We start from the raw sequence: 23,508 nt of genomic DNA on the forward strand, positions 1-23,508 counted from the left end.
CATAATATTAAAGCTTAAAGAAAGTATTTGTCCAAAGTTACATAATACGAAACTACAGACTTCTGAGATCAGAAATCTTCATTTATTTAATATCAAAATTTATACGCTTCGTATACACGTTTGCAATAAGCCATTGTGTGTCTACTTCATTCCATTGAAATTAATTCTAGAAGGAAAACTGAAGCTTAGTTTCTCATACAAAATAAATAAAATAAATCCCATGAATATAAAGTAACTCATGTAAGATTACATAAGTTGATGGCAGGACGACTAACTATTCACATTCATGGTGAACTGGTTACCCTATAAGGTAGGTATTATTACTATCGGGTTTTTTTTAAATGAAAACACTGAAGCAAAGGGAAGGTAATGGCTTATCTAAAATCATAAAGCAAGTAACAAGAGAAGGAACAGAGATTTGTCCTCAAACAGTCTGGCTCAACAGCCTGTGTTCTGAACTGCTATACTAGAATTAGCCTTTCAATTCAAGTTGGATCTCCTAATTCCCTTTCCAGCTCCATTTACTGGCAACCAAATGAACAAAAATGTCTACCTGAAATTAAGATTAAACCCTGCACTCATGAGTTATGCATAAAAGAATCAATAATGGAAACATCAGATAAGAACCTTAGCTTGAAAATTCAAACAGTTCCATTATTTCAATTGATATTAGATATTACACCAAAATGCAAAGGAGTCAATTTATGGAGATAAACCGAGCATCAAATTTTAGACTATAACTTTTCCCAGCACTACTAATTTCTGCACTTAGCTCATGCTTCCAACTCTACCACATGGATGTTTGTTAAACGAGCTTAACGATTAGAGCCTGTGTCCAGAATCATTCTAAATTGGGACCTTAATTGTTTCTGTTTCATGAGTCAGTGGGTGTAATATTTTATCTGTTGGATTTTCTAAATGCCAGTTCCATCATGTTCTGAGCACACTCTTTTGCCCACTCAGTAGACTGGGTCACCAAGACAATACTTTGAGATAACAGGAAAATGAAGTTTTCTCATTCTCTGATTGTTCTTATAAGCAACCAACAGACTAATATCTTCATGGGCTCCTCTCTCTCTCTCTCACTCTTTCTTCCTCTCCATTCCTCCCTCTCTCCTTTCATCTCCTCCCTTTCCATTTAGCCAACCCCCAACTGTATAAATCACACATTAAAATACTTCTTTTTAAAAATTATTTTTCAAAATTAAAATCCATCCCCTAAAGACTGTGAACTAAAAAAAAAAAAAGTTTCATAACTTTTTTCCCTTTTGCCCTGTGTGAACTATCAAACTATAAAAAGAATGTGATGTGACCACCATTTGGCTACCACTAAATATGTAAACAAAACTCATTAAAAATCAACTGGAAAGAAAAATTTTGTATCCTGAGTCCCACTTCTTTCTCTATTATCCAGTTGGAAATGAAAAAGGAAGAGAGTGGAAGTTACAAGACATTTTTGGAGATCAGCTTAGGCATAATGCTTATAAACCTGAAGGGAACCAGTAGTGTGTTGCAGAAAACCACTACCACCTCCACCACCACAACACACACACACACACACACACACACACACACACGCTTTGAGGTTATATAAAACTAATTCTATCATTTCTGTGTTCTGTGATATCAGGGCACTCATTTCACCTATCTAAACCCAAATCCACTTATCTAATAAGAATATACATAAAGTAACAGGTGTGGCCAAGGGGATTTAGAAGGAAAATCTAAAAGTCTCAGAAATAAAAGCAGTACTATAGATAGACTAACCAATGTTATATATAGTATGAATAAACCAGACACTCATGTCAGGGGCTAACCCTCTCTATCTCAGAGGCAAATAATTGTACTTGATTATTGAAATCTGAAGGAAGAAGGTGGGACCGATAATAACAGGAGTTAAAAAATAGATATTAAAGATTCATTTTCAGGGGAAAACTCAAGAAATAAGGGTTTTAAAGAATAGCCATAAGTTCAAAGTTCACATGCGATTCTAAACTTTGTGGAGCAAAGGCAAACTGAAACTTATAAGGTGCAGAAGGAGGGGCAAATGGGCTCCATGTTGGGAAAATACAGAGTAGGTATGACCCAGTTTTAAAGAGGAAACCAGTAAGAAAACAATTTTGAAGAATGTAATAAACGTTACCCTGAAAAAAAGAATAGCGAAATAAATAGTGCAATAAATGCCATCATGGAAGAAAGAAGGGACAGAAGTATGTATAGAGAAACAAAGGCATAAAGACTATCACAAGTCTGACGTGAGAGGCAAGTAGAGCATGTGGCAGAACAGGAGTCTGAAGAGATAAAATGGGCCTAGTGGTAAAGGAACTTGTACATTTGCCAGGAATCTATAGACCACTAAACTGAAAAGTGGTATGATCGGATACAACATTAGATCCATGGAACAGCAGAGTGGAAGATGTATTGAAGGTAACTGACCAATTAAGAAGTTCTTGCAGTCATCCTGGTAAGAGATGAGAAGGTGGTGATGTGTTCTGAAGTGGGGAGGTGAGATACCAAGCAAAAGAATGGGTTTTGAATTCAACTACCAACTAAAACAAGTAAATTATATAGTATAATATTGAAAGCTATAAGTCTGTTTTTAATTCAGATCCAAATACTTGTTTTGAACATCAGGTCCAAATATTTGTCATGTGGAAACAAACAATTCCTTCCAATGAAAAGCTTTTATCCACAAAAAGCGCATCTCAAACAGGGAAATCTTTTTTATTATCTATTTTTTGATCGCTGTTCTTCTGTCTGAACAGATGGGAAATTCCTCCTCCTAATCCAACGGAGGGCAGAAACTTCAAATGGTAAGAACTTTCTGGCATGGGTTTACAAAGAATGCTTAAATCTATTCCAACAACATAGTGTGGGAGTGTATCAGCACAGGTTCGAACAGTTTCAAGTTTATCATTACCTTCTGAGAATACCTTTGATAAATAATGTTTATAAGAAAGTAAGGCTAATGCCTCAACTCTCTTGAATAGACAGGAATTATTCTCTGCTGTTTTTAACATTCAAACCCTCATGGGCAGGATTCCTAAACTGCTGATCACTAGAAGTAATAAAAACATATTCCATCCTTTAAAGTGAAATTATATAAATGTCAGGGGTTTTGTTTAGTTTCCTCCCAACCCCAAGGAGGCATACTATATACATGTAGGAAAAGAATCTTTATTTTTTTAAAATCTTCACTTCAAATTTGGTACAAATATTCCCAAAGAATCTTTTCCAACTCAGTATCCTTACCTTTTATTTTTCTCTGTCTCCTCCTTCTCCATATCCAAAATAACAGATACCTCTTTGTGTGTTTGCTTATGGAAGAAGTTGTTAGTGAGAAGATACTGATCAAATTCTTTGCTCCCATAATCTCTCTCACACAAATCCACCTCATTGCCATGGCCCACATAGAAATAATAACAGGGAAACAGACAGTAACAGAAAAGAGAAGGCAAAAGAACCACTAAGAATGAAACATGGACCAAGCTGAAGAAAGATCAGTACATACTGATATATTACAATTACTGAATTGGAAGGTATCTTAAAAATCTTCCAATCTCACTACTTTGTTGACAATCTAACACAAAGGAGCAAACTATAGTAGATTGGAAGGCATGAGAAGACAACTGAGACAATTAAGCCTTTCCAACTTAATCTGGCAAGGAGTTTAAGACTGCCTGCCCAAGAGATGTTATCCTGGGAAAGGACAGGCCTGAACTGTATATTTGAAATTGGAAGAGGCTGCACTGACTTCAGGTATGTAAGGAGTATAAAAAGTATCAAATATGCTGAGTGAAATAAGTCAAGCAGAGAGAGTCAATTATCATATGGTTTCACTTATTTGTGGAGCATAACAAATAGCATGGAGGACATGGGGAGTTAGAAAGGAGAAGGGAGTTGGGGGAAATTGGAAGGGGAGGTGAACCATGAGAGACTATGGACTCGGAAAAACAATCTGAGGGTTTTGAAGGGGCAGGGAGTGGGAGGTTGAGGTACCAGGTGGTGGGTATTATAGAGGGCACGGATTGCATGGAGCACTGGGTGTGGTACAAAAATAATGAATACTGTTATGCTGAAAATAAATAAAAATAGATTTTTTTTTAAAAAAAAGAACAATTAGGTGACGGGGAAGCTAAGAAAGGGTGTTCAAAATATAAGAAATCTTATTAATGACTGACGGACTTAAAATGTAAATGACTTAAAGTCAATGAATATAATTGTAATTAAAGTTTATTTGGTAAAATAGAAAATATATGATATATGTTTAATGTAAAACATTTTTTTAAGGTAAATCAGATCATGTTCACATCTATAATGATATGCTTAGTATTAAAGATATTTTTTCTTTTGATTTAAAAAAAATTTTTATAAATTTTTTAAAAATTATCAAATACTGCCCAATTTATTCCTCTAAATTCTTCAACTGACTCAATGAGCCATTTCCAATTGCAGGGATGTTTTCTTGCCTCAGAATTTTATGTATTGATTCTCAATTTGAAAAACACAAATGCATTTTAAATGTACCTTAAGGTACTGTTTTTGCTGTAGTGCTCTTTTGGTATAGATCCTTCTTGTGTAAAATAATTTTTCTACAGGAGGCAGATGAATCCTCAACATTTATTCACCTCTTTGGTTCTGGTGGTCCATCAGAAACAATACAATGAAATTAAAGAGATAGTCCTGCTCTCCTTAGCTATCCTCAATCACTAGTTGCCTAACCCAAAAATATCATATATTTTAAATTGAGGATAATACTTTTTAATAATTACCTAGCTCAAATCAGTTATTTTATCTATGAAGGCATAGTAGCCTAGAAGGAAAGGTGAAGGGTAGAGGGTTGGGAATAGAACCTGAGTGGCCTGACTTCCAACCTAGAAAATACAAGCTGCAAGAATGGCCCTGGGGTGGTATGTCTGCTACCCAGCTAGGCTTGCTGGACTAGAATAGATTGTCCTGTTTCACCTCCCACCCCCAACTCTCCCCTCATCACATATCTCAGCTACATCCATATTCCAGTACTTTTTGTCATCATATTATTGTCATCGCCGTATGTACCAAGCACTGTTTGTCAAATGTTTTATGAACAATGTCTAATTTAATCATCAGAAAATCCAATGACATAGGTTCTTCAAAGTAGAAAAAGCTAAAAAAAAAAAAAAAAAATCACAAAACAGACTGAACCCTAACAGATGTGCTGGTAATGAAGCATCAAGCTTCCTGAAATAAATTCAAGTTTCTGGCTAAATACATAGCTCAATAGGAAAAATGAAACATATTATTCCCTTACTCAAGAGCGATCCTAGTCTGGCAGTAAAACTGCTAAACAATCTGGCACCAGTCCACATACCTAATCCCATTTCCCACAATCTTAATGCAGTATTATACTTCTCTGGGTCCCCTTTATATGCAACGAATGCTGTGAACTATGACTTAATGGGTTTTTCCTCACTGAGATCACAGGGTACTTAAGGTGTAAGCTACATGATGGCCACTACAGTTTTAGAAACTCACCACAAACTCGAGAATACTTGCTGACAGGAATGATCACTACAGGCATAGCTATAAGTACCACAAGTAAGAAAGGAAGAAACTGGAAAACACTGAAATAAAATCAGTATACCTGAATGCTAGATGATTGAAAAAACATGACTGGCCAACCGGAAGATTGGTAAAAAGTTAGTGTAGCTTATGCATAAAAAGCCACAGATAGGCTCTTTTGTATAGACGTGGTAAGAAAGGGATCCAGAGGCAATATTACTAACTAAAATGTAGTATATAATTGGGAGTAAGAGTGACCAAATATCACATGATTAAATAAATAATCCTGATAGAACAAAGAATTGATAAATAAACTGAGTCCAGATATTAGGGGGAGGGCAGAGTAAAGGAGAAAGAGGAGTGGAGGGAAAGGCAGGGTCAGGGTATAAAGAGATAAATAAGAAAAATAGCAGGGAATAGAAATTTACTCCTCTTCAGTGAGTCCTTGGAAGATGAAAAATATACCTTTGAAGAGATCAGCATAAGATATATGAATGAAACTCCTATAACCTACTACTGACCTCTAGATGTCATAAAATGCAAGAAAATGTAAAATAGACATTTGTAATTTATACATTAGCAAGAATTCTCTGGATGTTTAGAACCTTAATAAAACTTCAAACACCCAGTTAATAAGCTTCAAATATCACAATTTTGCTAGCAAAGAGGAAAACTGTACACTAAGACACAACTCAATAAACTAAAAAGATAAAAAGGATAAGGAATTGGTAACAAGGTGTGGCCAATCCATAAAAGTAAAGTGAGCTTGGGTAGGAAATCTGAAAAAGAGAAATCTGTTGACCTTCAGAAATGTTAGATTCTTAACTGGTGATACCCAGGCAAGAGAGTGTGTAATCCAGCATTTCCCAAAGTTACATGCAGAGTAGTAAATTCTTCAAGCACAAACAAATAAGAAAGAGGCAGAGTGCAGGAGATTCTTCGGTCAATGATGAGTTAAACAAAGTTAAAAATATTTTTTTTTCTTTTGGCTAAAATTCTTACATGCTAGTGTACAATGAGAATCTCCAAGAGGACAGATTATGCTGCGTTTCTAAAACTTAGTTGACCATTGAATCTTTAAAAGACCATCTCATTAGAACAGACTTAGGGAAAAATGAAAGAAAAACCAAAAGGTTAAATGGCTGCCTTTGTTCTTGAACATTTCTAAGGAGTGAGAAGAACAAAGACCATCTACTGTATTCCAACACATCTTAAGATAATACTGATTATAAGATGCAGCATTGATCTTATGTATTACGAAGAAAAGATGCTGCCAATTAAACAGACATGTCATCAACTGTAAAATGTTTCTCAATTGCAATGAAATAACTTCAAAAGTAATGGTTAGGAGGAATGATTAGAAAATGTATAATTCATTTACTATTACATAGATTGTCTACTGAATAACAAATACTTTTTGTACATCTTCCTTTGGCATAGTCCCCAAATCTGGCATGAGACAGCACACTAAAGAACTGCCATAGACCGCCTCAGGTGTTTACTGTACAGATACAGCAAAGGACTTTCAAGAAGTTATTAACTTGCGGGGCTTCAAGTTCCACATCTGACTATGGGTAAGTAAAATCTCTTTCTTTTCTTCCTCCTCCCCCTTTACTAATTCATCTTAGCATTCTATCATCTCCACAGAACATATTTGATCTCTTCAGCTAAAACTTCCTCCTGGTCTTGAATTCTTGTTTAATCTTCTGTAAACATGAAGAATACCTAATCAAGTCCCCCTTGCAAAATCCTTCATACAAATGAAAGTACTTTCAAACAAATCTAAGTACAAGAAAGAAAAAGAAACTTTCAAGAACATGTCATATTTAATCAATTTATTAAGGTCAAATTAATGCATGTAAAGAAATCTATGCAATACTTTCAAGTTGTTTTTACCAAATCAAACATAGTGTTTAGTTGGAGAGGGGGTTCTTATTTGACAAATCAATATACTATTACTGTATGAACTAATTTCTGTGGTGCATAAAAGATTTTTCTCATGACCTGATAAATTAGCAAGCCAAAAAGAAAATGAATTATATTGAATAATTTTTAAGGGAAAAAAGGCATCAAGCAAGTGAGAAATTAAACACAAATGACACAAGGTTCATAAAAGGGCTTTAACAAAATCAACATGGTAACTATAGATCTAGTCAACAGATTAAAAAAAAAAAAAAAAAAAAGAAAAAAAAAACTTAAAAAAAAACATAAAGCCAAACAAAAACCTAAATACTAAAGAACAATTAAGCAAGTTGCCAAAAGACAAAATACTTTGGTGGGATGTCAATCAGTAACACTGAGCTGACAACTGTGCCTTAATTAATTTTGAAACTGTTTCCAATTAGTTCGTATAGAACACTAGAGGCTTCATGCTGCCTATGACTCAGTGCACTGACTCATCCACCAAAACTTTTCTTACAGAAGAAATATCCAAGCACCCGCCAGGATGCAAGATCAAAAGGAAAGAAGGTTCACCAACCTTCTTAGTTAAAGGCCTGTGATAAATTTAGATGACCGGAAGGATACAAAACAACTTTCCAGAAAGGTTTAATAGTCAGAAATAGATTGAAAAGTTTGATTTGTTAACAAAACACTGAAAATATATTACTTTAAAATCAGTTTTGCAAATATAACCATAAAAAATGCTAGTTTTTTAAAACTATCTAGAGGATATAAATAACTAATATTAAAGTGTTCAATTAAATATACCTATTCATTATGTGAAACCATCCCATCCTCCTAACTCTTTGAAATAGCAATGGAAATAAAATTTAGATATGAACAAAAGCCTAAAATCATCAAAATATATTTAGTCCACGGGAACTTTCTTGTAATTTTTTTTTCAGATTTACTTTATCCTTAGTGTGATCCAAGATTACTGACCTTTCTGGAATTAATATAAATAAGTGCCTTAAATGGTTCTTCAAAAAAAAAAAAACCCCACAAAACATAATATAAAAAAGAAGTCAAGTAACTAGCTTTCCTTGCTTTTAGTTTAAAATTTACCTCTACCTAACTCAAACATTTGATTAAATCATAGAGTTATAACAAAGGCAACTATTTTTAAAATACTTAAAAATGCTTTGAGGTTGGGAGAACGGGTAGAAGACCAGAGAAAAGAGGAATGAAAGACTCCTGCCTACAGGGAAGACAAACAAGACCCTTTACTCACAAAATAGAGACTAAGAGCGGAGGTGCTCCACAGGCCACAGCCAGTCTCAATATCCTGGAGAGCCTAGAGGATCTAGTGAGAGAAGTCAAAGTTAATAGAAGAAGTCAGCTCCCAAACAAACAGCCAAAAGAGATCCATTAGGCTGTAGATGTCTACATGGAATTTTTAACACTTTGTGATTCAAAGAAAATCTGAGATGAGTTACAAAGATAAATTAGCACAGAAAGTAAGAAAGTAAAGAAATGGAGATAGGAAAGGGATTAAGGTGGTAATAAAGATGGAAGAAATAAAAAAGTATAGTTAAAGTCAGTAGTAAGACTACTAATCAAAACACAGAACACAGAATGTTTATGTCCTTTGATAAACGCAGCCAAATGAGTGTCCCAGAAACCAGTGCAAAGAAACATGCAGACACCTCAATCGCCCCATCCACAAAAAATTAAATACCCACATGTACACATATACACAAGTCATAGTTGTTCAAAATCAGTCTTCCTACTTACTACATCTTGAAAAAGATTCCCTATCAGTCCTCATAAAGAAATCACAATACGGGGAGCCTGGGTGGCTCAGTGGGTTAAAGCCTCTGCCTTCCGCTCAGGTCATGATCCCAGAGAACTGGGATCAAGCCCCGCATTGGGCTCTCTGCTCAGTAGGGAGCCTACTTCTACCTCTCTCTCTGCCTGCCTCTGTGCCTACTTGTGATCTCTGTCAAATAAATAAATAAAATCATTAAAAAAAATCACAATAAACTACATTCTCCTACATCCCTAGAAGTGGACACAACAATGGATTTCAAAGCTGTGTTACCTTTCATATCCCTTGATATAAGTAATCTGTGGAATAACATGATTCAGTAAAACCAATTTTAAGAAAATGAAAATATAATACAAGTATAGTACAGTCCTTCATAAATTTTATTTCCTCCAAACTTTTTACAAATATTAAATGGCAAAGAGTTCAAAGTCATAATATAAGGCAAGAACCTGGATTATAGCTATTTTATGTTGTTTGTTAAAGAGAAAGGCTATATATTTTACCAGAAAGAGAAGCAGGAAATATGGTTGATATACACATATGAAACCTAATGAGCCGTATGAGAATACCTGCTTAAATTAAACAAGTGCTTAATGAGTTTCATTACATAAAAGGTAAGGTAGTGCTTACTAAGAATACAATGGTGAATTTGTCCTCCACCCTCCCAAGGCTAGAATATTGGGGACTACATGCAATTAAAAAATCACAGCCATGATAAGGGGAAATAAGGTTCAGTGCTAACTGGAGAAGAACCTAACCTGGAAATGAAATGTCAGAGAAGAAACCATTTTCAAAGAAACCATTATCTAAGCTGAGACTTGAACTAGGAGTTAGCTCATAGGTTCCAGTCAGAAGTCAACACTTCTAGGTTCACCTTCTTGAGTCAAACCATTAAATAATAGAGCTATTTAAGGATCAGGACACTCATTTACTCAATGACAAGCAAAATAATCTAAGCCAATGGCTTCAATTTTTACTTATATGCTAAAAACTCGGTGATGCAACAAAAATCATCAATGTGTCATTGTTCCCAGAAGTGTTCCCTGACTTACCTGTCCTAAGCCAGCAAAAGAACATCCGACTTTGTGCTCCTAGTTTCCCTACCCTCCACAGCAAGGAAGACCCTACGTTGTCAAATCAGGAAAAAATAACATCAATTAAAATAATGCAGAGAAAAAAAATAAGATAAAGGAGGAATAAGTGTAAAAGTTGGCCTGGATAGGAGGAGAGGGGCAGCTTCTTCAGGAGTTTTGAAAAAAGGGGTGGAAAAGCAGCTGCAGACAGACAGAAAATAGGAAGACAGAAAATAGGAAAGGTATCAGATAGTACTGTTGGGAATTAGGAGTCCCATTCACAGTTTTAAGAAATGCATAAAGGTTTTGCGTTATTTTGAAGCAACTGTTTTTTACTGGACTGTGTTCTTTTGACCACAACACTCCTCAAGGACTACATCACACAGGTAAGGACTTCATAAGAAATGCATCTGACAAACTTTTTTGTCTCATGTTCATACCTCTCCACTAAGTTTCCAAACAATGCAACTAACTAGCTCTGGAAAATCCATTTTGGCTGTTTAAAAAGGATCTAAAGACACATCCAAAACAAAATACAAGATCTTCCTTTAAAAAAAATTGAGTCTTTATCCATCCAGTGACAAGGCTGTACAGCTTCATTAACAGCTCCTTTTAACTCTTCATCTCTCCTATCTGACTCCTCACAACATTCTGTTTATTTTAAATACAAAACCTCTCAGATCTGCCCACCTCTCTCCATCTAGACTGCCACCACACTAGTCCAAACTACCAATACCTCATGAGATCAATTCAGTTGCTTTCCAACTGTCTCTTTTCATCCACCATTGCATAACCATTCCCAGGCTACCACTTCTAATTCATTCTCCACAAGGCAATCTGAACATTCTTTACAAAACCCATATCCAATCTAGTTACCCCACAACCTTCGATAAAAAACGTTTTAATGGATTCCCACTGCTTCTTATTTCATTTTTTTTAAGAGATTTTATTTATTGGGGCACCTGGGTGGCTCAGTGGGTTAAGCCTCTGCCTCCGGCTCAGGTCATGATCTCAGAGTCCTGGGATTGAGCCCTGCATAGGGCTGGCTGCTCAGCAGGGAGCCTGCCTCCCCCTCTCTCTCTGCCTACTTATGACCTCTCTGTGTCAAATAAATAAATAAAATCTCTAAGAAAAAAAATTTTTTTTAGTTTATTTGCCAGAGAGACAGTGAGAAAGAGCATGAGAGGGGAGAAGGTCAGAAGTAGAAACAGACTCCCTATGGAACTAGGAGCCCGATGCAGGACTCGATCCCAGTACTCCAGGATCATGACCTGAGCCGAAGACAGTTGGGTTTTTTTGTGTTTTTTGTTTTTTTAAGATTTTAGTTATTTATTTGAGAGAGAGACAGTGAGAGAGAGCATGAGAAGCGAGAAGGTCAGAGGGAGAAGCAGACTCCCCATGGAGCTGGGAGCCTGATGGGGGACTCTATCCCAGGACTCCGGGACCGTGACCTGAGCCGAAGGCAGTTGCTTAACCAACTGAGCCACCCAGACGCCCTCCCACTACTTTTTAAAATAAAGACCAAAATCCTTACATAGTCCCAGGCCTAGCATTTTCCAATCTCTCTACTTTCCTTTCTTTCCATCTCTTCTTTGTTGTCTACCCTTAGCGACACTGGTGGTCTTCAGGTTTCTCAAAATTATTCTGCTTCCTCCCACAACTGTATTTCACATATTCTTCACTGTCAGGAATGCTCTTTCCTGTTCTTTAGATCTAAGCTCACAAGCCCTTCTCAAAACCCCATACTAAATCTGAAGTCTGTTAGTTATTCTCACAGCAGTGCATACCTTTCCTTGATGACAATTATCACAGTTGAAACTCTGATTTATTTGTGTGAATTACTTCTGCATTCCTGTGCTGCATAATGAATTACCCTCAGTTTAGGGGCTTAATACAATAAATATTTATTACCTCACAGTTTCTATGGGTTAGGAATAAAGAAACAGTTTAACCAGGTGATTCTGGCTTGAGGTCTTTCACAAGGCTGCAGTCAGTGTCAGCCAGTATTACATTCATCTGGCTTGTTTGAGGCTAAAGGATCTGCTTACAAGATGGCTCACTTACCTAGTGCTAGGTGTTAGCAAGAGGCCTTAATTCCACCCTGTGGCGACTTTAGCATCCTAATGGCATGGTAACTGGCCTCCCTAAGCAAGCAATTAATTTCAGAGACAGCAAGGAAAGCCATTATTTCTTTTCTGACAGCTTCAGAAGTCAACCACCATCATTTCTATAATATCTTACTGGTTACACTGGTCAACCCAATTCATTGCGGGAAGGAACTACAAAGAGCATGGGTACCAGGAGATGAAGATCAATGGAAGCCGTTTCTAAACTGGATATCACAGTGTGTTCACTATTTTTTTTTTTAATCTTCCCCAATATATTAAACTCCAGGACCTAGACGGAAGGGCTTAATCGAGTCAGAATTCCCAACCACAAGGTGCCCTATTTCCTGCCATGTTCCAGAAACAAAGACTTTAAAGCACTCTACACCTGCCTCATACCTTCTACTCCCTGGCCCACTCTTCTAAGAGACATTTTTAAAGTCAATTTTTAACATTCCAAAAAGAGAAACTTAAAAAGTTACATACCCTAAGATTTTTTGTCTTTTTCTTAAATCAGATTACACTTAAGTAATACTCCCAGTTAGGATTTTGTTATTTATGACATGATATATTTTAGCAAATACCACATATTAAAACTTTTTATTTTGTAAGTTGCAATTAATTTCCTTATGCATCATTATTCTGATAAGTCTATAGACTTCCAAATCTGAGAAAATGAAAATTAAAAGTTAAAAAATATACCTTCCCTTTAATCTTTAATCTTGCTGATTTCCAGAATCAGTATTAATTCAATATTTTATTCAGATAAAACATGGTAAGATTATAATACACAGTGAGGAAATAGAAAGATCTGAAATTTTTTTTTTTTTAAAGATTTTATTTATTTATCAGAGAGAGAGATGGGGAGAGAGCGAGCATAGGCAGACAGAATGGCAGGCAGAGGCAGAGGGAGAAGCAGGCTCCCTGCTGAGCAAGGAGCCCGATGCGGGACTCGATCCCAGGACGCTGGGATCATGACCTGAGCCGAAGGCAGCTGCTTAACCAACTGAGCCACTCAGGCGTCCCGAAAGATCTGAAATTTGATTTTCATAGAACTCTCAGGAATTTGTCATTTGTGGCAAAAACAACAAATAAGCAATCAAACAAGCAAGCAAAACACTGTACCATGTATCAAAGATGAAGAAATAATTCTCATCTAATATATCACACGCCATACCAAAGTGAATTTCAAAGGACAAATGACTGAAAAACTCACTTTAGGGTAAATATAAACTCAATTATAGTTTATGAAAATCTCATTGGGGGAAGCCCCTATAGAATGAACTTAAAAGCAGCTGAAATTAATTTAATTGATTTAATAGATTCATTTACAAGATTAACAAAAGCCCATGATAAAAAGAGAAAGACAGCAAGAACAAATTATTTCCTACCAGTTTAAAACACAGCTAATGTATTAAGGTTAAGGGACACGAATAAATTGGATTTTATGAAATATCTAATTTTTCTCACATAAAAATGATATGTATTTTAATAAAGAACAAATGTAACTTAATAAAGAGATGCCACCCATGCATATAATTGTGATATAATTACATAGTGCCATTTCAATCAGGTGGGTGACCATCAGTGCTCCATTTCAAGACCATATCAGTTGATGTGACCTTCATAGGAAAGAATAAAAAAAAGTGTCCATTTTTTACAACTCTGGCTTATCTGCAGGGAAACCCAAGAAGCATAACAATTAATGTTAATCACAATGATTTTCTTGGCATGGGCATTTCTCCCAAGAAACAGACTGAAAGTAGGAATAAATTTCACAAAGCATGTATACTTCAGGAATTACTTCTAATCTTCACTATTAAGGATAGGGTTTTACTTCACAAAGGAAGCTATAAAAACCTCATCAAACCTCACTTATTCCTAATCATTTTTTTATCATCCTAAATTTTATTTAAAATGGAAATACTGGGGCGCCTGGGTGGCTCAGTGGCTTAAGCCTCTGCCTTCAGCTCAGGTCATGATCTCAGGGTTCTCGGATCGAGTCCCACATCGGGCTCTCTGCTCAGCGGGGAGCCTGCTTCCTCCTCTCTCTCTCTCTCTGTCTGCCTCTCTGCCTATTTGTGATCTCTGTCTGTCAAAAAAAAAAAAATTAAAAAAAAAATGGAAATACTGTTCCATATTACAAAAGTTATCTAATTTAAAATAAGTGCGATATCTAAATACCACAACTTGAATTTAATCTTTCAAAAGCAATACTTTTGATTAAGATCCCCAGTAGTAAACTGCTGCAAATGAGATGATTCTTCCAAAATAACAAAAACTGTTAAAATTGGACAAAGGTGACACTATTAAAAATTTATCAGTTTGAACAAAAGATGAAACTGCAATGATTCACTGCATTTTAGTACAATTGGATATATCTGTAAGCAAACAAGTTCAGTGATTACAATTTTATTCAATACATTTACTGATGTCAAGAAAAAATGAGAATAAACATTTAAATGGGAAAGATAAGGCATTCATACTTGTCTTCATATAGAAAAGGTATGCTTGGAAGTTAGCAGAAAGGAAGTACTAATGATGAAAATATATCAACTAATTGAATTTAAATATAAAAAAACTTTTAAAAAAGGAAGTAAAATGCTAATGTAGCTAAATTACAAATTATGCTGAAATTACACTCTTCACCAAATCTAGTCAAGAATTTTTTCCAGGTCATTAAGTGTTAACATATAACTTGGCTGCCACTACCTATGGGCTGGGGATCTCTTGGAGGAAGGAGTTAATGAAGTCAGGAGTCTAAGATGGTAAGAAAATTTTATGACTTTGCACATTTCAACTTTTTATCAAGATTCTACTTGAAACTTTGTCGCCAGGTAATTTTCTGCCTCATACCTCTATCATACTAGGTCACAGTGCAAACACAACCCTTTTCCTTGATCCAATCCACATGCTACTCTGCGCCTTCTTTCCCCTAACCCAGTGGTGCCCAACAGGGCCATTTTGAGATGTGCTTAGGCTGTACAGAGAATCAGAGGATGCCACTGGCTTTTAATGGATGAGGTACAGGCATGCTGTATGTCTTACAATCCACAACACAGTGCTGCAAAAGAACCCAAATTCTATATTACATATAGCTCAGAAAGAGGGTGGAAGAAAGGGAAGGACAATTAAGTCTGAGAAACTGAATTTTAATTTACATATCACACAGTACTTTTTGCAAGAATTTAATATAGAGTTAATCATCTAGGAATGTAACTATTGTGTAAATTGAGAGCAACATTACCAAGAACAGCTTTCCATTTCAGAAAATCAATTCATATTTAGCAATGCCACTTGTCATATTTAAATGGTCAATAATCAATACGATATCCCTTTGTCAGTCTGCATCCATTCTGATTGTAAATACAAACTCTGATACTTTGACAACATGTCCATCTCAAATGTAGTAACCTTCACCTCTTATGCTCAGTTACTGGATCTTCTCATAAGCTCAAGATGTTCTAACTCAACATTTTTAAATCAATTACCCTAATCTTTAAGCACAAGTACTCCAGTTCTCATGGGTACATAAGAACCAAAGTTCTTGCTCTCTTTCTCTCTCTCCCTCTCCATACTACTTATTCACTGCTTCATCCCTCATGTTTTATTGAGTGACCTCATTATCTTTATGGTTTAAATAATGCCTTGCAGATGACTCCTTAAATTGTTACTTCTTTTTTTTTTTTTAAGATTTTATTTATTTATTTGACACAGAGAAAGAGAGAGCACAAGCAGGCAGAGTGGTAGGCAGGAGAGAGAGAAGCAGGCTCCCTGGTGGACTCAATCCCAGGACTCTAGAATCATGACTGGAGCCAAAGGCAGACACTCAACCGACTGAGCCAGCCAGGCGCCCCTAAATTGTTATTTCTAATCTGGTCTCCTCCTTGCTTCAGACTAATCCAGTCAACTCCCTTCTTTACAGGAGAAACTAGATGTCCCTGAGGCACCTCAAATATCCAAATAAAAATTAATTCATCATCTTTCCCCCAAACCTGATCTTCCTCCATTATTCTCCATATCATGTAGCAGCACAATGCTCCATCTGATTACTCACACAAAAAATAAAAGAGTGATATTAATCCACAATCCACAGCCACAACCACTCATTTTCAACTCGTCATCCATATACTAATTATTGTTGTTCTTGTTCGGATACTTATAACCTTTTATCTAATATAAAACATCAGCGTCCTTGCCTACAAATTCACCCAATATATACAGCCATCTGAGAAGCCTATAAAAAAATGGAAATTTAGCCAGGTTTTTCCTTGCCTTATGCTCTTCAAAGACTCTTCATTGCCACAAGAAAAATCTCCATGTATCTTGATCCAATTAGCCTAATGGTATTTTCTGCTAAAAAGATGACTAAACAACATTGGGGAGGGTATGTGCTTTGGTGAGTGCTGTGAAGTGTGTAAACCTGGCGATTCACAGACCTGTACCCCTGGGGATAAAAATACATGTTTATAAAAAAATAAAAAATTAATTTAAAAAAAGGGGGAAAAAAAGATGACTAAACACAAAAATGTTGAGTTCTCACTGAATACAAAGCAAAGGAGGGACACACATAAGCATACATACACACACACATACACAAGTAGCAAATAATCTAATCATAACTACTGACAATTAACATATTAGCCAGACAACTTAACAGGTGATTCTTCCCAGAATATTTTCATTTTATAGAGACTCCTATTTACACTTAATGGTAATAAGTACTTAAGATACAGAGATTGGAGAAAAGTCATTCCAAGAGAATAGACAGTATTCAGTCAGTTCTGGCAGTGGAAAAAGAAAAATGGTGGCATGCTCAAACTTGGTAATTTGAGAATGGTGGTTTAATTAAGGGACTACTTACAAAGACACAGTGCACAGTTCCTGGGGATCTAGCTTCAAGAGACCTTATCATCCCTAAACCTGAAGTTCAAGAGGAATAAGGATTACCAGTGATTATCAAAGAGGGTTAGTTATACAGTGAGGGCCTCCTGACAGGAAGATAGCTTTTAGGAAAGGATACCATCCAATTCAAGGTAACACAAGGGAGGGTCTCAGAGGAGTAAGTACCCTGACTTCGCTTTTATCTCACCTCTGATCTCCAGCTGGTATCTCCCATTTGTGTAATCCAACCAGAAACCAAAGGGCAAGGGAGCCAGATGATGTAGTTGAGAAAGGTCAAGCCTCCCAGGACAAAAATAGGGTAGAGAGGGATAGAGTGGTTCTGGAAAGGTAAACAGAAGAAATCCAGTCCATCTATAAAGTTAACTCTGATAATTACAAATAATCTGTGATAGTTTATAAAAACCCTTAATGAGGATATAATTACAGAATCTTCCTTTTCCATATTAGGAATTGAGGCTTCGACAATCAAGTGATATTTCCAAGTTCACATTATTAGGTTGGAATAATACATGTAATAAAAAGCTAAGTCAGGTGATAATTTCCATTACACTTCATGAGTTCTATAAACTTCCATCAAACAATAAACTACTCAAGCCTCCAAAAGCATAAGCATCTTTCCAAGTGTTTCTCAAATGCTACCTTCTCCATGATGCATTTTCTAAAGAACCCTATTTAACATAATTGCTCCTTCAGCTAATTTGAGTAACAAACCTTTCCTTATTTTTTTTTTAAGATTTTGTTTATTTATTTGACAGAGATCACAAGTAGGCAGAGAGGCAGGCAGAGAGAGAGGAGGAAGCAGGCTCTCTGCTCAGCATGTGGGGCTCAATCCCAGGACCCTGAGATCATGACGTGAGCCGAAGGCAGAGGCTTTAACACACTGAGCCACTCAGGTGCCCCATGAATAATATACCTTTCTTATAACACCTATCTTTTCAACTAATATTACTATTATGGACATCTACATAAGGCTTATTCTCACCTGTTGAATTATAAACCTGGGAGAACTTTAAATCCATCCCACACATGCCACTCAACATAGGGCTGCCTTAGTGAAGTGGTCCTTAAGTGAGAGAAAACCCACCTCTTTTCTCCATGAATTCCAAAGCTACTTCACCTGAGCTCTTTCTCCAACTCTAGATTTAGATGATCAAATTGTATTCAGTGCCTTCTTAATACTTGTATTTCACAAACATAAAGTAAGCCTTCAGTTAAGATAAAATATTCTGAGTATTGATTATCCCCTCTTTGTTTATTCACCCCCAATTCTGGTAACCCCTACATCCCCTAACACAATGCTAGACACATAAAAAACATTCAATACATACTTACTGGATTGAGCTTATAAATTTTTATAGAGCATACAAAAGAACTATAAGTAATCTGATGTAACTTAAATATTGCCCCCCTAGTCATTATGTTAGAAAGAAAAAAGTTCAAAAATAAATATCCAAGTAGATGAGTGTGCCTTCTGCAATCTAACAAAACCAGGATAATAAAATGGGGGATGGGGATCTGGATGCCTGGGTAGCTCAGTCAGTTAAGCATCTGCCTTCAGCTCCCACTGTAACAAAGGAAGAAAGAAAGAAAGAGAAAGGGAATTAAGTAAAGAAAGAAAACTGGGGGGAAATCTAAACAATTACAAATGTTCAAGATAACTACAAATATCTATTCATAGACATGTTAACCCAAAGTCCACTGACCTGCTGTGTAAATGAATTGAATCTAAAAGAGCGCTCATTTCTGAGTCAGGAGAATAAATTAACATAACAAAAAGGAAAACCATCAAAGGCTAATTGATGTATTTTGTCAATTTAGTGTTTCTGTACTGACCTAAAAGACCATTAGTACTACTTTAAATATAGTCTAAAAAATTCTGTTGATAGTCAACACATTCCCAAATCACCTAAGATAATTAAAGAAAGCATCACCCATAAAATGTGAACAACCAGAAAACTAATCTAAAAGGACTTATAGTCTTCCCACTCACATTTTAACAGGAAATCATATATCCCTGAATTCAGTAAAGAGAAAATGCAAAGTGAATGCATAATTTCTCCTCCTTTTTGAACTTTTACATAAAACATCAGAAAACAAAAGCACAACCAAAGATTCATATAACATGTCCATTGCAAAAAAAAAAAGTTAGGTTTCTATCTCTAGCAGTAATATTATCTCATGGAAAATCATACAAAATATAACATGTCTAATTTTTAAGAATATTGAAAATGTTTATAGCAAGCATACACATTTCATGTTAATTTTCAGCAACTGACAATAAATTTACAAAAATCATACTCCCTGAATGCCTCTCTTACACACCATACAAATTCCATTTTCAAGTTTGAACATTAAGTACATATGAGATAAATTAATCTTATTTTAAATATTCTTATTGACTAAAGTGTGGTATATAGTAGTGCACCTAATAGCAACATACATTCATTTAGAGATTAAACTATTATTGGTAGTTAATTGGTTTTCTATTCTTAATTTTTTTTACTTATTTACTTTTTTTTTTTTACCCAATGTATTCAGTTCTATCAATACATAAGTATGGAAGCAAAGTTTATGCCTTGATTAAAACAGTTACCATAGGAAATGCCTACAGATCATTCAATGGAAACACACACAGCAAATCCTCTGAAAGGTAATAAGCCAACTAATAGGCTGAACATTCGCTATATTGAAGCTATAAACACATGGAAAGAAATACAGCAAAATTCAAATAATGGACCAGAGATTGGTAACCTCCTGTTCCAAACTGGCAATTCTTAACTGTCTGGGCAATTTCCTTAGAATTCCTTTTTATAAATAAATGTGTCCAGATCAGTAGTGATACAGTATTAGCTTGATTAGTTGGATCTATGTGGTAAAGTTTATTCAACATAAAACAATTATCAATAAAAAGCTTTGAAATAAAGTCATTTACAAGATTTAGTTTCTATATGAAATACTATAATGCATATATTGTAGCAAGTGAGTGTTTTGGAATTTGGATGAAAAACTGTTAATTACAGCAAGGGAAGAGTTAATCCTAAATATAAACCAAGAAAACAGTCCAGGTATTAAAGGTGTTACAAATCATTTTTAACTTTTACTTGAGCTATTCACAGTGCCAGACAACAACCTCTTCCTTCAAATCCTGGGCTACTAAGCCAAAAGTGATGAACTAGATAAGATTAGGTAGCCATTTATTCCAATTTAGCTTTACATACCTACATACCAACTTCTCTAACCCATTCTTTTTCTAACTCCTAAATTTTTTTGGAGCTTTGACATTCAATGTAAGTGTTAACCAAGAATTTATTTTATCTGCTTTAATAACCATATCTAATCTTGAGAGTTTAAATATCACCTGTGTGGTACATTCAATCCCCATGTCTAGTTCCAACCTCTGGTCTTTCATTTCTGTTGGTGAACATTTCAAATGAAAGCCCCACCTCTTCAAACCCAATTGTCCCTCTTTCCAAAGTCTACGCCCAAATGGATTTCAAATCCAGGTTCCATGCTAAACTTGAGGGCAATGACAAAGAGGAAAGTATCAAGGTTCCAGATCTCCCACAGGATAATGTTCCTGTATCATTAACATTTCTTAGACATTCCATCATGTTCTGAAATTTTGCCTCTCTGAGCAAATGTTGCTTTCGCATACTTTGTTTTGCCTTTGTACAAATAGTTCTCTCTATTAGAATTCCCTTCCTCTCACCTACTTAGAAAACTCAGCTACTTCAGAAAAATGTGTATCCACCTCATCTTCTCTGAAATCCGAGGCAGAATTGTTTCCCTTACTATAATCCCAAAGCAATCTATACATATCTCTACGATAGAATGCTTTATTCCAGAGAGTGCTTTTACCACACACTGCTTTTTTGTATCCCCATTACCTAACACCGTGTCTAACATAAAAATGGTATTTTAATAAATGTCCTGTGTTTTTTACCTCCTAAATCTCTCTCGTTATCCGTCCATTCCTCTCCAACTCCACAACTATCACCACTCATAACTTTTTATCTGGATGAAAGCCTCATAATTGGTCTGGATCAATCCATGCTCAAGAGTGTAGACAAAATTATCTTTTAAAAAAGGCAAACCTAATTATCCCTCACCTGTAACTCCCTCTCTAGCCGCACCTTTCACTACCTTACCTAGGCATTTTCAACTTACTCAGTGGCTTCCTTATAAGCCTTCATTCTCATCATGGTTCGACCCAGCATAAAACCTTCACACATGTTCTCCTCTCTGCTCTCTTTAGTGTTTTTTGCTCTCCTCTTTACCTGTTTAATTCTTGAGATTCTTGGCTTATAATTAACTTCCCCCTTAGCCAAGCCTCACCCAGACTCCCTGACTTGTTTAAATCCTCCCATTAAATGAGTTCATATCTCCAAATATTCTTTCAGAGCAGTGGAAATTTCACATTCATTTGGATGATTATTTGCTAACTGCCTGTCTTCTCCACCAAATTACAAACACTTAGTAACTAAGGTCATGTCTAATTTTGCTCCACATTGTACCCCAGCACCAAAAGCTCTGTACCTGCTATTAGTAGAAACTATATATATTTATGAATATATACTTACTGAACAAGGGAAGGGTTTCATTGTCACACTGAAACTCAGACTTTACAGCTCACTGTCATTTCATCATTCCTCCCTGTCTTTTCTTCTCTTCATCTGATTACTTGCCACATCTATCTCTTTAACATCTCTCTCACCAGTATCTTTCTTTTTAAATTTTTTAAAATTTTTATTTATTTGACAGAAGTAGAGAGAGAGAGCACAAGCAGGTGGGGCAGCAGGCAGGGGGAGAGGAAGAAGCAGGCTCCCCATTGAGGAAGGAGCATGATCCCAGGACCTTGGGATCATGACCTGAGCCGAAGGCAGCTGCTTAACCAACTGAGCCACCCAGGTGTCCCCTCTCTTACCAGTATCTTTCTTGTTATTCCTCCATTCAGTAATTATCTCAACAATATTTATAGGGCATCTTCTATGTGCCAGACATTGCCTTCAAGATTGAAAATAAGTTTGTAAAAACAAACAGCCAGGAACTTATAGTCTAAGATCCTGCGGAGGTAGGGTATGGAAGTGGGGCAACAGACAGGCAAGACGAAAATTAAATATATGCCATATTAGTGACAATGCTGAGAAAAATGGCAAAAAAAAAAAAAAAAAGGCAAGGAAAGGGGATATCAAATATTGGGGACTGGTATTTGAAATTTTAGACAGAGTGGCCAGGGAAGGAATCTCTGAAAAGATGTCATTTAAATAAAGGCAAAAAGTAAGGAAGTCAGCCATGTGGAAATCTGAGGAATGAGTATCCAAGGTTTTTTGACTCAATATAATGTGCTGTCTACTTTACCTAAAAGCTCCCCAATTTGCTTAGATTAACTCTATGGGGGAAAGTTACTGGAGAAGACCTTGTTGTAAGTCTGCATACAAGGAAATGAGCACCAGCAGAAAAGATTAAAAAAAAAATCTAGAAATACATAGCCATGTAGGGATTTAGGTAAGGGACAAATTAAGCCACTAAAAATATTACTGTTAAACAAAACAGGAAAAGAACAGGTATTCAAAATTACTACCTTAAGTCAATAAAGTTTAATTTAGATATATATATTCTAAGGTAAGTTTACATTTTGGAAACATAAGATTTTAGAAGACTTTTACTCAAAATCAACACAAAACAGAATGAGTGAACAAAAACAGTTATAGGGGCGCCTGGGTGGCTCAGTGGGTTAAGCCGCTGCCTTCGGCTCAGGTCATGATCTCAGGGTCCTGGGATCGAGTCCCATATGGGGCTCTCTGCTCAGCAGGGAGCCTGCTTCCCTTCCTCTCTCTCTGCCTGCTTCCCGGCCTACTTGTGATCTCTCTCTGTCAAATATATAAATAAAATCTTAAAAAAAAAAAAACAGTTATAGTACGCAAAGTGGTAACTGAATATGCAATCACTAATTCAAAATCAAACATAACTATTAGCAATAGTTTACTGTTTTCTCATTTAAATAGTTAATTCTCGTTCTCCCATTATCACAGAAGTACAATGAAAAGGGTCAGAGACCTGTTGAACACTGTGGTTAACCTCCTAAACTGACATAATGAACTAGAGAGAAATGCAGTACTGAATACTATTTAAAATGTAAATTAATATCTACTTTTCATATCACAATGCAAATGAA

At 35.9% G+C, this 23,508-nt stretch overlaps 1 protein-coding gene across 7 annotated transcripts in view; it reads right to left on the reverse strand.

Moving 5' to 3' along the window:
- Positions 1-23,508, reverse strand: part of METTL15 (methyltransferase like 15) — a 224,308-nt gene that overhangs the window by 178,259 nt on the left and 22,541 nt on the right. For 4 of the 7 annotated variants that reach the window (XM_004755895.3, XM_004755893.3, XM_004755892.3 and 1 more), the window contains exon 3: positions 17,521-17,652. The exons of 2 other annotated variants lie outside the window; for them this stretch is intronic. In XM_004755895.3, the coding sequence (XP_004755952.1) occupies positions 17,521-17,652 (132 nt within the window). Of the gene's footprint in view, positions 1-8,713; positions 8,777-17,520; positions 17,653-23,508 lie in introns of all 7 variants that reach the window. One more of the 7 variants, XM_045066109.1, reaches the window with a different exon arrangement.

This window comes from Mustela putorius, unplaced genomic scaffold (genome assembly GCF_011764305.1).
Source record: "Mustela putorius furo isolate JIRA1106 unplaced genomic scaffold, ASM1176430v1.1 tig00003859_pilon_pilon_pilon, whole genome shotgun sequence".
NCBI classification, from domain to species: domain Eukaryota; kingdom Metazoa; phylum Chordata; class Mammalia; order Carnivora; family Mustelidae; genus Mustela; species Mustela putorius.